General features: G+C 53.7%; 1 protein-coding gene across 3 annotated transcripts in view; it reads left to right on the forward strand.

Annotated features, from left to right (window-relative positions):
- ECE1 (endothelin converting enzyme 1) overlaps positions 1-13,511 on the forward strand; it is a 129,126-nt gene that overhangs the window by 81,256 nt on the left and 34,359 nt on the right. For all 3 annotated transcript variants that reach the window (XM_007980154.3, XM_007980151.3, XM_007980149.3), the window contains exons 5-8: positions 4,858-4,979; positions 6,382-6,528; positions 7,949-8,014; positions 9,376-9,567. In XM_007980154.3, the coding sequence (XP_007978345.2) occupies positions 4,858-4,979; positions 6,382-6,528; positions 7,949-8,014; positions 9,376-9,567 (527 nt within the window). The remainder of the gene's footprint in view (positions 1-4,857; positions 4,980-6,381; positions 6,529-7,948; positions 8,015-9,375; positions 9,568-13,511) is intronic.

Here is a 13,511-nt window from a genome sequence, read left to right on the forward strand (position 1 = left end):
CTAGGATTACAGGCATGAGCCACTCATTTCACTTTGAAACCCAGCCACTCCTGCAGGCTGTAGTGCTATCTTTCTGTGTCATTCGTTCCTTTACTCACTCACCGATTATATGCGTCAGACACTTTCTGTGTGCCAGGCATTGCTCGGGGCTGGGGATTATGTAGGAATAAGACAGGCTTTTCTTGTGGAAGTTACATTCCAACAGGGAAGACAGACAGTAAACAAATGAATGACTAAATACATGATAGGATTGTAAAGAGAAGGACTCAAAAACATCAAGTAGGGCGGGGAGCCAGAGAGGGAAGAGGCCATTGTAGCTGCAGCAATCAGGAAGGGTTGGGTTTTCTCAGGAGACACTTGAGTTAAGGAGAGAAGAGGCCATCCAGCCATGGGGAGAAGAGTGTGGGGCAGGAGCTGCAGACAGGTGGGAGCACAGATCCTGTCACCCAGGGTGGCATTCATTTCTCAACCTGCAGTTATCATTTTATCCCTCCATGAAATGTTAATGCCACAGGCACTCTGAATGTCTGTTGCTGCTCTTGGTCTATATACACAGAGTAAAAAGAGTAAGATGCTTTGTTCTGCAAGAATAAATTCCTGGGGGCAATATTGCCCCCGTTGGGGATGCATGATATAGAGCCCTCTGACCAATTTGAGGAATTGGGTCTAGGTGTGACAGCTCACACCTGTAATCCCAGCACTTTGGGAGGCCGAGACAGGCGGATCACCTGAGGTTGGGAGTTTGAGACCAGCCTGGTCAACACAGTGAAACCCTGTCTCTACTAAAAATACAAAAATTAGCCAGGCATGGTGGAGGTTGCCTGTCATCCCAGCTACTCGGGAGGCTGAGGCAGGAGAATCACTGGAACCCAGGAGGCAGAGGTTGCGGTGAGCCGAGATCGTGCCATTGCACTCCAGCCTGGGTGACAGAGCGAGACTCCGTGTCAAAAAAAAAAAGAAAGGAATTGGTATATTCCAGTGACTAATTTGGACTAAAAGGAGTTCAAGACAACTCACTCTACAGACTCCGCAGACCAGGGCTCCCCTTAGGTGTCTCATAGAGGCCTCAAACTTCGAGTGTCTGGAGCTGAGCTTTAGGCAGTAGCTGTGTGCACTGAAGCTCCTTCCTAAGCCTACCCCTCATTCTCAGGCTGCAGTTCCCCAGTGTCAGCAGCTTCTCACTCAGGCCAAGGAAACTTGGCTCCATTCTTGGCTCTCCTTTCTCTCATGCTCCAAACACTTCTCACCCCCTTCTCTGCCACCATCCTGGCCAAGCACCCACCTTCGTTCACCTGGTCCCCTGCAGCAGCCTCCTGCCTGGCAGCCTCCCTTGGGGCCTTGTCCCCTGGAGCCTGCAGGATAGTGGGTGCCCCCTGAGTGAGGAGGAAAAAGAAGAGGTAGGAGAGTGTGCTGTGGGTTGTCCCCGTGGGTTCCTGGAACCAGGAGGAGGAAGAGGAACCGTACCTTCTACCAGGGCCCATGCCCTAGCCAGCATCGGCAGTGGGGATACTGATGACACACACAGAGCGGGTGTGAACGCCAACTCCTGGCGGGGCCCCCTCATCCCGTCCACTCCTGCCCCACCGGCCTGATATCCTTTTAAAAAAAGGAAATCTTGGCCGGGCGTGGTGGCTCACACTTGTAATCCCAACATTTTGGGAGGCTGAGGTGGGCGGATCACGAGGTCAAGAGATCAAGACCATCCTGGCCAACATGGTGAAACCATGTCTCTACTAAAAATACAAAAGTTAGCCAGCCATGGTGGCACGCACCTGTAGTTCCAGCTACTCGGGAGGCTGAGGCAGGAGAATCGCTTGAACCCAGGAGGCGGAGGTTGCAGTGAGCCGAGATTGCGCCCCTGCACTCCAGCCTAGTGACAGAGGGAGACTGTGTCTCAAAAAAAAAAAGAAAAGAAAGAAAGAAAAAAGAAAGGAAATCTTAGGTGGGCACCCGGCCTCATTACCATCTCGTCCTCCAGGTATGGTGTCCTTCCTCTCCAGAAAGGGACACTGGGCTCTGTTCTTGCAGCCACCACCTGTTGCTAGGGGCCTGCTAGGGGCCTGTCCAGGGCTTGTTCTGGGGCTGCAGGGACATGGAATGGCAGAGGGGCAGCCCACACACAGCCCCTCCTTCTACTCCACATTGAGTTCATCCTTCAGCCCGAAGCTCAAGCGAAGCTTCCTCGGGGCCTTGCTTGGCGGTCCTGGTCTCCTCCCGCTCAAGGCCTCTGGGATATTCTCACAGCATTCGCCCCGTGCATAATCAGATGCTGCTGTGAGTCCTCGGCTGCCATCTGCCTCACTCCCCACGCTGCGTGCCTCACGTGGACCGGCCTCCAGTTACGTTGGCCACTGTCCCCCACACCTAGCCTGGCGGCTGCCAGGCAAAAGAAACTTTGTAAACAATGGGGGAAAGCAAGTGAGCTTGGCACCCAGGTGGTGGGGAGCCAAAGGAATGGAGTTTGAACCTGGCCTGGGGCAGCCTCTCAGCAAAGGAGCAAGGGAGGCTGTGACTGAGGGAGGCACTCCTTCTCCCTCCCGGTGATGATTCGTGGCTTGAGGACAGGTGTTAGGAAGAGAGCCTCGGAACTCGCTGTGATTAGCACAGCCAGGCTGCTCCTGGGAGCCTTTCTTTAGGCCTCTTATCTTGGTGGCCTTGGGGGAGGGAGATGCCAGGCTCGCTCATGGGCCAGAGCACACAGCGTGCCTTCCCCAGCGCTGACCCTGGCATTTCAGGGCTGTGGCCGGAGCCAGATGTAGAGGGTGAGACGCTGCATCTGAGGCCTGGTGAGCAATGACAATTCTCCTGCTTTTTCTTCCAACAGCGTCACTGGGAGCGTTGCCATAGGAACGAGGCCCTGGGAGGGGCGAGGCACTCCCCTTTTGCTCTCCCTGATCCTCTGTATCCCAGCTTCCCCATTTCCGCCCTCCCCTCACAGAGTCCTCTTCTCCGAGCTGAGCCTGGGGGACATGCAGATGTTTCCAGCACTTGGCAACACAGTAGCCTGTGGTCTCCAGGGCCGTGTGAACCCTCCATAGCCCCTCTTTCAGGCCCCTGACCCTGTCTCTCAAGGGGCTCTCTTGTCTCTGTGTCTTCCTTCAGACTGGCCCCAAACTGGTCCCGTCCCCCTTTCAGAGCCATCACTCCGGTCAGCAAGACCGGGGCTTGATGCTCTGACCAGTGAAAGCCGTGGTACTATTCATGGTGGGAATCGGGGGGCAGGGAGCTCTCGGGGTGAGGCTGGGAAAGCTGATGAAAGACTGGCCAGGAAGTGACTCATGTCCTTTGCTCCAAGTGGCTGCGCCAGACAGATTTCTTTTCTCCAAGCAGCCCGCCTGCCCTTTTAGGCATCCCTACTTGTCCCCACACTGTCCTGTCCTGCTCTGCGCAACCCAGTGCCCTCTCCCCTGCCTTCCACCTGGTGAACCACTTCAACTTTCAGAGCCAGCTCAAATGGAACGCCCTCTGGAGACCCCCTTCTCCCCACCCCTCCGAAGGGAGTGACTTTCCTCTGTGTTCCATAGCCATGTGCGTTGTTCACAGCACTGTTGTGTCTTGTGGTCATTTCTTTGAGTTTCTGCTGGGTGCCAGGCACAGGGCTGGGCTCTCAATTTTACAGGCATAAATAAGACCTACTTTCTGCCCCAGGGAGCTCACAGTCTAATGGTGGACACAGGTACGCAGAGCGGTGAGGGCCTCTGGGAATGAACATCTTAGGAGAGGCCTCATTGAAAAGATGTCCCCATGGAGGCCTTGAGGTTGAGTAGGAATTTAACAGGGTGCCATACAGAAGCTCTTTGGGGACAGAGATGGTTTCTCTTGTGTCTCACAGCTTGCACAGGGTCTAACATAGAGTAAACATCTAGTATCTGGGCAGCGGGTGGATGGAGACAGTTCTGCCAGGAAAGTCTTTGTGAAGGAGCTGGGCTTTGAGGGATCCTTGAAGGAGGCAAAGGAAGGGGCTTCAGGGTCAGAGAGAAATGAACATGAAATGAGGGAGCAGTGAAGAGTGTCCCAGAGGAGGCAAGAGGGACAGATGGAATTGAGGGGGTTGGAGAATCCAGCATGGTCTGGAGCAGGGCTCTGAGAAGAAGGCTCGGGCACAGAGCCCCAGTGTTTAGTGTGTCTCTGGTGGACTTGAGCAGCAGGAAGTGGTCATCTTCACCAGGTGCACCCACCAGAGCGTTGCCTTCAGCAGGTGGCATCTGGACCAGGACACTGAGGTGAGGGAGAAGGGAACGGAATCTCCGGGGTGTCTGGGGTAAGGTCTGAGAAGCCACTGCAGAAGGGAGATGCTGCTTGCTGGAGTTGGCAAGGGTGGTGGAAAACGGCCCCAGGACTTGGCTGTAAGCCTGGTGAACGTGCCCAGCCCCTCCAAGGAGGAAGCGAAAAGTAAATTCAAAATGAATGAGCCTTTTGAGTTTCCATCCAACTTCAGTCTTTATCACAAGAAAGGTCATCTGGTATCAGAAAACCAGGATTGGCCTCTGTCCCATGCACCGGGCAGGGGTGTTTGTACCACACATTATCCGCAGGGGAAGCACACTGTCCTGCTGGTGGGCACGTGCGGTCAACGCGGGGACACATCTGTGAACCCGACCGGCAGAGGGAGAGAAACACGGTAGACTCTTTTTCTTTACAGTCAGCAAAATTTCGGGAGCACCTCCAGCTTGCCAGGCTGTGCCCAGGGGCCCTCATGTACCCGTGGTGACGGCATTCCTCACCACCACCCCGACAGGAGGATGTCAGAGCTCCTTTGCAGCTGAGAACACCAAGGCTCTGAAAAGAGGGACTGCCCTGAAGCCACCCAGTGGGCAAGTGGGGCCACATTGTAAACTCCACTGTGTGTTGTTCCAGAAAACTCCACGGCCAGCGTGAGCGAGGCAGAGAGAAAGGCGCAAGTGTACTACCGTGCGTGCATGAACGAGACCAGGATCGAGGAGCTCAGGGCCAAACCTCTAATGGAGTTGATTGAGAGGGTGAGTCCCTCGGGCTCTCCCTCCCCAGCCCTGGCCCATGCCACCTACCCGCCCCCTGGCTTCCACTCCAGTCCTCTGGTACCACTGGCCCACCTCATACCTCCAGCCGGTAGCACCGAGAGAAAGACAGAGAGAGCGCGTGTGAGTGTGAGCACATTGCGTAGGTGCGTGGGTGGGATGTCTGTGCATGTGTCTGTGTGAGGGTGTGTGTCAGCATCTGTTGTGGATGTCTGTCATCTGTCTTTGTGTCTCTCTGTGCATCTGTGTGTGGGACAGGGGCCATGTTTAGAGGGAAAATATTCCTCCACGTTGCTGCTGCTTTTTCCTCAGGGGTTATGTGTGTGTGTGTGGAGGGGTGTGTGCCTGTTCCAGAAAGACCCACAGAGAGTCTTGGCCCAGAACCAGAGCCCTCGCTGTGAGCAGGGACCCAGGCCACTCTCCTATACCTGCTTACTCCTGAGCAGGCGAAGACATCTTTCCTGCTTTCTTGGGCACCTCCCGGACTCCGAGACTCCCCGGTGCAGACAGAAGGTGTCCGTGGATGTTTTCTGCCTGCCTCGTGTTCCCTGGACCTCGCCTCTTAGCTTGGCTCCAGGAAAGCATTGCAGCAGGGTTGGTGGCTGCACACGCTGGGGACTGTACTAGTCCCCTCCTTTCTGGACAGGTCCCATGGGCCAAACCAGGGAAGACCAGGGAGATTTTTTTAAAATCCCAACTTTCTCGGGAGGCTGAGGTGGGAGGATCACTTGAAGCCAGGAGTTTAAGACCAGTTGGGCAACATAGCAAGACCCCATCTCTCCAAAAAAAGTTAAAAATTAGCCAGGTGTGGTGATACACACCTGTAGTCATAGCTACTTGGGAGGCTGAGGTGAGAGGATGGCCTGAGCCCAGGAGGTGGAGGCTGCAGTGAGCTGTGATGGCCCCACTGCACTCCAGCCTGGGAAACAGTGAGACTCCATCTCAAAAAAAAATTTTTTTAAATCCCAACTTTGAGACTAAAGTAGACCATAGTTTACCAACCTTCTTAAACATGTGGAGCCTTTTTTTTCCCCCAGAGGCACGGTTGAATTTATGTTTTGATATCATCACATTCACACAATTCATTATCCAAAATATAAACTGTGAACCAGGAAAAGTCTCTTTCCCATTCTCTTCCCAGCCACCTAGGGAGCGGCTGGATTCATGCCTGGCTTGTCTAGGATAAGCCTTTGCTCCATCCGTGGGTCTCCAGCCCATGGGTCGGAAACCCCCAGTGAAGACCAATCCTTTCCTTTGCTCTTGAGGCTCAGAGAGGTCAGGTGACTGCTGCAGGGCCACAGAGCAAGTCAGCTGCAGAACCAGAATTCACGTCTGGGTGTCCCCGCCACCTCATCACCTCCCTGCCTGCTCTCCCTCCCCACAGCTTGGGGGCTGGAACATCACAGGTCCCTGGGCCAAGGACAACTTCCAGGACACCCTGCAGGTGGTCACTGCCCACTACCGCACCTCACCCTTCTTCTCTGTCTACGTCAGTGCCGATTCCAAGAACTCCAACAGCAACGTGATCCAGGTGAGCTAGCTTGAAACGGCGGTTGGGGGTGTGAGCACGACCTCTTCCTGTTTTGAGTTTAGTGGGCCCTGGCGTAGGAGAGAGACTTGCACTGGGTGGGAGGGCAGTCTTCTAGTTTCTGAGCCTGGGTTATTTCCAGAGGCCCCATTGGTGAGATCTCTTTTTTTTTTTTTTTGAGACAGAGTCTCGCTCTGTCGTCCAGGCTGGAGTACAGTGGCACGATCTCTGCTCACTGCAAGGTCTGCCTCCTGGGTTCATGCTATTCTCCTGCCTCAGCCTCTGAGTAGCTGGGTAGCTGGGACTACAGGTACCCGCCACCACACCCGGCTAATTTTTTTTGTATTTTTTAGTAGAGACGGGGTTTCACTGTGTTAGCAAGGATGGTCTCGATCTCCTGACCTCATGATCCACGTGCCTCGGCCTCCCAAAGTGCTGGGATTACAGGCGTGAGCCACCACGCCCAGCCTCATTGGTGAGATCTTTGCAGGCTGCTGGCTTTGCGTAGATGGGCACTGCATAGAGGTGAACCTTCGGGTGCTGATGAGTTTCCGTGGACCCCAAGGGCGATTGTCAACTCCTGGACACAGCTGAACACACATCCTGGTTTCCCCCTCCTTAGCGTCTGCTGTTTGTGACTCTTCTTGGAATGGTTTTGAATCCATCTCTCCCTGTCAGAGCATGCCCCAGACAGAGGGTTAGCTTGCCCAGGGGAGCTCCAACACTGGTCTGCCCCAACCTCCGATGCAGAAGTGAGAAACCCAGGCTGGGGATCCTAAAGACTGAGTTCCCAGCCCATCTCTACCATTCACTCACTGGGTGACCATGGGCAAGTGCCTTAACCTCTCACAGCTACAGTTACCCTATAAATCAAATGGATTGCAGAAACACCCATCCTAGGTATGCCAAGATGTGGCCATGGGCGCCAATAGTAGCAAGCAGAAATCGACCCTCCCGTCCTGCTTGGCAGGCACTTGACGAGCACTGTCTTCTTGAATCCCCATTCCAGCTCTGAAGGTTAGGTTTTATTTTCCCTATTTTCCTGATAAGGAACCTGAGAATCAGAAGGGTTCAGTAACTTGGCCAAGATCACACAGCTTTTAAGTGACCCTTAACCACTTGGAAAGTGTTGGGGAGGTAGAGGCACTTTGCTGAGGCGAGGAGGTGTTTAAAAAGGGAGGGTGGCTCTGTCCAGCCCTTCTGAGGAGCCCAGGAGCCCTGTGGGGGGCCGCGTGTACAGGGAGGAATGTGTCATCCCATCCCTGAGTGGGCTTCTCAGTGACTGTAGCCAGCAGTCCTGCTTCTGCAGGGGCCTGAGCTGGGTCTCTGCTGCCATGTACCAGCCATTCTCAGGGCAGGAGGCCATGCAGTGGAGACACGCATTGCAACACGAATTCCCTCTCATGCTTGCTTCTCCCATCAGGTGGACCAGTCTGGCCTGGGCTTGCCCTCGAGAGACTATTACCTGAACAAAACTGAAAATGAGAAGGTAAGCGTACCTCTCCCCTCCCCAGCCCGCCTCCCAGGATGGTCCTTCCTGCTCAGTGTCTAGGGGAGCCCGGGGTGTCAGTGATGTGATGGGTGAAACAGGCAGACCCTGGCAGGGGAGGAACACCCCTAGGCTGGCTGTCACTCAGGCATTGTGGACACAAGGGGCAAGAGACAGGTATCATTTGTCCTGGTTCTAGAGAGAGGCAGAGGCAGCAATAACAGCTGCCCGCATTGTGGGCGCCTGGTCCTTTGTACATCACCTGTGACCCTCCCACTAATCCTGCGGATCCTGAGCTTCATTTGCCTCATCTGTCCAACAGGAATTAGTTTTGTCTGGCCTTTTACAGAAGAGGGAATCAGGCTCAGAGACGCTAAGTGATCTGCTCAAGGTCACATAGCCAGTAAATGACGAGCTTGAGATTCACATCCGGATCCACGTGCTCCGAAGCCCACGGCTCTCCCTGCCCTGGCCTGCCTCTTGTGGTGCTCTTGGGGCGATCTCGCCTGGAACTCACTCATCTGTCCTTTCATTCTTCTGCCTGCATGTACTTGATCAAGCACCCACAGAGTGCCTGATGCTGGGGAGATGGTGGCAGACAAGACCACCATAGCCTTCGTCCCGTGGGGCCTGTGGTTTGGTCGGGGAGGCAGGTATTATTTAACTAAGGGAAAGGGGAGCTGAGAAAGTCTACCGTGGGGACCTAATTCAGATCCTGGAACACGGGTGGAGGGTGGTCAGAAAAGGTACATTCTAAGAATGGAATGACAGCCCCAGGACAAGCCCTTTAAGGCAGGGACCAGCCCAGGTGGGGACCTGTGAGATTAGCCAAGACTTTGGGCTTTCTCCTGGAGGCTGTAGGGAAGCAGCGGAGAGACACGGTCCCAAGATCATTCTGAACGCTGTGTCTCCCACGGTGTCTTTATTCCTTTTTTTTTTTTTTTTTTGAGACGAAGTTTCTGCCGCCCAGGCTGGAGTGCCGTGGCATGATCTGGGCTCACTGCAACCTCCTCCTCCTGGGTTCAAGCGATTGATTCTCCTGCCTCAGCCTCCTGAGTAGCTGGGATTATAGGCGCCCACCACTATGCCCAGCTAATTTTTGTATTTTTAGTAGAGATGGGGTTTCGCCATGTTGGCCAGGTTGGTCTCAAACTCCTGACCTCAGGTGATCCACCCACCTCAGCCTCCCAAAGTGCTGGGATTACAGGTGTGAGCCACCACACCTGGCCCCACGGGTGTCTTGGGGGCACTATGCAGTCCCCTGGCTCCCTGTGCCAGACTCAGTTGGCCAAGCCCCCCCAACCCTTGTCCAGTGGATAGTGGGGGGCAGCCACTGACAGTTTGGGGTATGGGCCCTGCAGGTGCTGACCGGATATCTGAACTACATGGTCCAGCTGGGGAAGCTGCTGGGCGGCGGGGACGAGGAGGCCATCCGGCCCCAGATGCAGCAGATCTTGGACTTTGAGACGGCACTGGCCAACATCACCATCCCACAGGAGAAGCGCCGCGACGAGGAGCTCATCTACCACAAAGTGACGGCGGCCGAGCTGCAGGTAACTTGAGCAGTGGCTGCTAGGGAGGCTGGGATGGCCACCAGGCTTCAGTCAGGGCCCTGGGCTGGCGGCTTTTATACTCATTTCATCTAGTCCTTGAAACTACGTGACAAAGGAAGGATGGTGGTTATGCCCAGTCCACAGATGGGAAAACTGATGCTCAGAGAGGTCAAGTTACCTGCTGAAGGGCACACAGGTAGTAAGTGACTCCAAAATAGGTGCCTGGCCGACACCAGGCTGCTTCTCTGTAATTAATAGTGTTTACTGGGAGACTCGGGGTCATGACCACACCAGCTTACATCGACAGCGCCTTTCCAGTCTCTCCAGCACCAAAAGCCTCGAACCTGGTTACAGTGAGCACTTACTAAATGTGTGGTGTGAATTCCGTCATTACTCTTCCCTTTCCTGAGCCAGATCAAGGTCCAGAGGCTCCTAAGTGGCAGAAGAGCCAGCCAAATGACTCAGATTGGCTCACTGTACAACAGGGCATTAGATCTGCGATGCTCTCTGTCACCCATTGGAGAAGCCGGACGTCCACTGGAGAAGCCCGACGTCCAGGGGCTCAGCCTCTGCCAAAGGCTGCCCTCTGGCAGCTGCTTGGTCCTTGAGGGTCTGGAGGGAATAGGCTGCTGGTTCCTTCTTTCCAGAGCATCAGCTGGCATTGCAGAGGGATCAGCAGAGTGGCCACCACTGATCTTCCCGTTTCTTGACATCACCCAGGAATGCGTGGCTAGGTCTTGCTTCCCTGCTGGCGGGGGGGCTCCCCCAGAGTGTCTTCTCCCTCCTTCCTTACCTTCTGACCAGCCAAATCCGACCTGTCCATTCCTTCTACTTTCAGGAAGAACACTAGGTCCCTGCCCTTTTCCCTCCTCCATCTGACAGGTGTATATGGGGCCGCCTTGGGACCTTGCACTTCATGTGCTTCCAGGCTAGTGGGGGACACCAGCTAGAAACAACCCCGTCTCATTGCTGAGTGCTTTGGGCAAAAGCAGCGGGCCGTGGGAGCCAGGGGTGGGAAGTCAGGGAAGGCGAGTCTAATGATGGGTGAGCATTTCCAGGCCACTGGGTGTCCCAGGCAGAGATGCAAGCCATGCTAGGGCCTGCAGTGAGGGTCAGGGGAGCCTGGCCTGCTGGTGCTGACTGCCCTTCAGCTCCCAGAGAAACTGGCCTGAGGCTGAGTGGTGCTGCATGGGCCCGGATGGAGATCAGCAGCTGCTGTTAGATACCATCTGGCATTATTTTCCTGCTCTGAGGCCAGGAGGCTGCAGGTGATGTTGTTTGTGCATTATAATTTGGTTTGTTCCAGCCCGGTTCTCAGCCTGAGGGGCCCCCCAGTGCCTCAGCCCCCTACTGTGGCCATGATGCCAGCTGTCTGTGCCAGGAATAGTGGAGAAGGCACAGGAGCCCTGAACACATCAGCCCAGCATGACCACCAGGTTCCCCCCAGGCTTCCTCTCACCATTGCTTCTGCTCCCTTCTTCCAAGCAAAGGAAGAAAGGCCTTTCTTCCCTCCCAGCTGCACAGCTGCCAAGTTGGGGGAGTTTAGCAGACGCAGCAGCTTGCAGTACACAAGCCCTGGGCTTAGATTCAGAGGACTGTAAGCCCCTTGGAGCTGTAAGTGCTGGGAGTATAGGCATGAACCACCACGCCTGGCCAAACAGCCTCTGTGTTCTAAGTACCTAAAGTTCAATTAAGATTTTTAGGAAATATATGGTTTCTCTTCTTATGTTTTTACAGATATTTCTGATTAAATTCTAATGTGAATTTGGCTGCCTTCCTTGTAAAATGGGCTTGGCTCATCCATTCACCCCTGCTGTGTGCCAGAACACAAATGAGACATAGCCCTTGTCCTCACAAGGGACTGTGGTTCTTTTTTTTTTTTTTGAGACAAAGTCTCGCTCTGTCGCCCAGGATGGAGTGCAGTGGCATGATCTCAGCTCACTGCAACCCCTGCCTCCCGGGCTCACGCCATTCTCCTGTCTCAGCCTCCCGAGTAGCTGGAATTATAGGCAGGCACCACCGTGCCCGGCTAATTTTTGTATTTTTAGTAGAGACAGGGTTTCACCATGTTGGTCAGACTGGTCTCGAACTCCTGACCTCATGATCCTCCCGCCTTGGCCTCCCAAAGTACGGGGATTACAGGCATGAGCCACTGCACTCGGCCTGTGGTTCTTAACTTTAAGTCACGGAGTCCTTTGAGAACAGATAAAAAAACCATGGACTGTCTCCCAGAAAAAATGGGCATATGTTCATGTGTTTAAAATTATGTCTGACATTTAAAGACGCCCTGGCCGGGCATGGTGGCTCAGGCCTGTAATCCCAGCACTTTGGGAGTCCGAGGCAGGTGGATCACCTGAGGTCAGGAGTTCAAGACCAGCCTGACTAATATAGTAAAACTTCATCTCTACTAAAAATACAAAAATTAGCCAGGGGTGGCGGTGTGCGCCAGTAGTCCCAGCTACTCGGAGGTTGAGGCAGGAGAATCACTTGAACCCGGAAGGTGGAGGTTGCATTGAGCCAGGATCACACCACTGCACTCTAGCCTGAGTGACAGAGTGAGACTCTGTCTCAAAAAAAGAAAATAAAAAATAAAGAAGTCCTGGCCCCCGAAGCCTGTGTTCTAAGTAAGGATCTCTTCCTGGCCTGCCACAGGGTTGTGGGAGAATAAGTTGAGGCAAAGGATGAGATTTCATTCAGTAAACTTGTTTGCACAGCCCAGCACAAGCATAACATGTTATATTCATTATTATTGTTATTATTCCTTTGTTATTAGCAATGTCACTCAGGTCCCCAGCACTAAATTTGATTCATTCTACTCTGGGACAGAGAATGTCTTGTTCCCTGGTGTCTGGAAATGTGGTTTTCTTCCCATACTCCAGGTAGCTTAGGGTAAAGCATGCCAGGCTTCACATTGAGGTTCTAGGCTAGCCCTACTGGGGTACAGGACGGTTCCAGGCTAGTCCCCAGCAGAATCTGAACTCAGAGCTGTGAATCAGACACTTCCATTACTTCTGGGGGCCTGAGGACCTTCCCCTTCCTTTCTAGGACCCTCACGCCAAAGGCTGTTTGGGCCTGAGCCGCATTTTCTACCTGTTTCTCCCGCTGAGATGAAGCTGAGAAGCGTTCTTCTCTCCCAGTTTCAAACCTATTTGATTTGGTTGGTTTGTGACCCACAGTACTCCTTGGCTGCAGGTGTGGAAAATGGAGCTCATTGGTGTGCCCCAGAGGGTGTGAGTCACAAGTGGAATGTCCTAGTCGGTTAAAAAAGCCATCTCCATGGAGATGGAGCTAGGCACATGTGTTTAAGATAGGAGTTCGCTAAAGCAGTCAGGATGGAAAATGTGAAAATCCTGGTCGTCAACACATCTTATCTCACAGTCATGGGAACTTCCCTGCACAGAACACCTGCATTCCCTAAAGGGCCAGGGTTGTGTTGAGGAGTACACAGGGATTTCTCACCATCTTATATCTGTACCTTGGTCAGAGAGTTCCAGTTGTCTGCAGTTTATGAAGCTCTTGTTCACTGTGTAAACACTGACAGTTTGTAAACTTGTCGATTTTCCCAAGGACTTTGCCAGCAGGTCATGCAGTCAGGTGGCTCTAATGGTGGAGCCCTGTTTGAAGATCTCACAAGCACAGCTCCAATTTTTGTAGTCATAGAAATGTAAAAGATTAGCCTCAGAGGTTACCTGCCTAAGGGCCTCCTGACAGGAGGACGGCAGACAGCACAAGGTAAAAAGAAAAGAAACTCAGGGTTATTGGGCAAGCAGGTACAAGAGGCACAGATCCATCAGCTCTGGGAGGGGAGGCTGTTGTCTGCATTTTAGAGAAAGAATGGAAAAAGACTGGAGGTCCCAGAGTTGGTGCCTCCTGGGGACGCTGATCCAGGACTGTTCATTCTTAGCCCAGGGCTCTTCCCAGCTCACCTAGCTGCCAGGCAGGCA

The sequence above is a fragment of the Chlorocebus sabaeus genome, chromosome 20 (assembly GCF_047675955.1).
Source record: "Chlorocebus sabaeus isolate Y175 chromosome 20, mChlSab1.0.hap1, whole genome shotgun sequence".
NCBI lineage: Eukaryota > Metazoa > Chordata > Mammalia > Primates > Cercopithecidae > Chlorocebus > Chlorocebus sabaeus.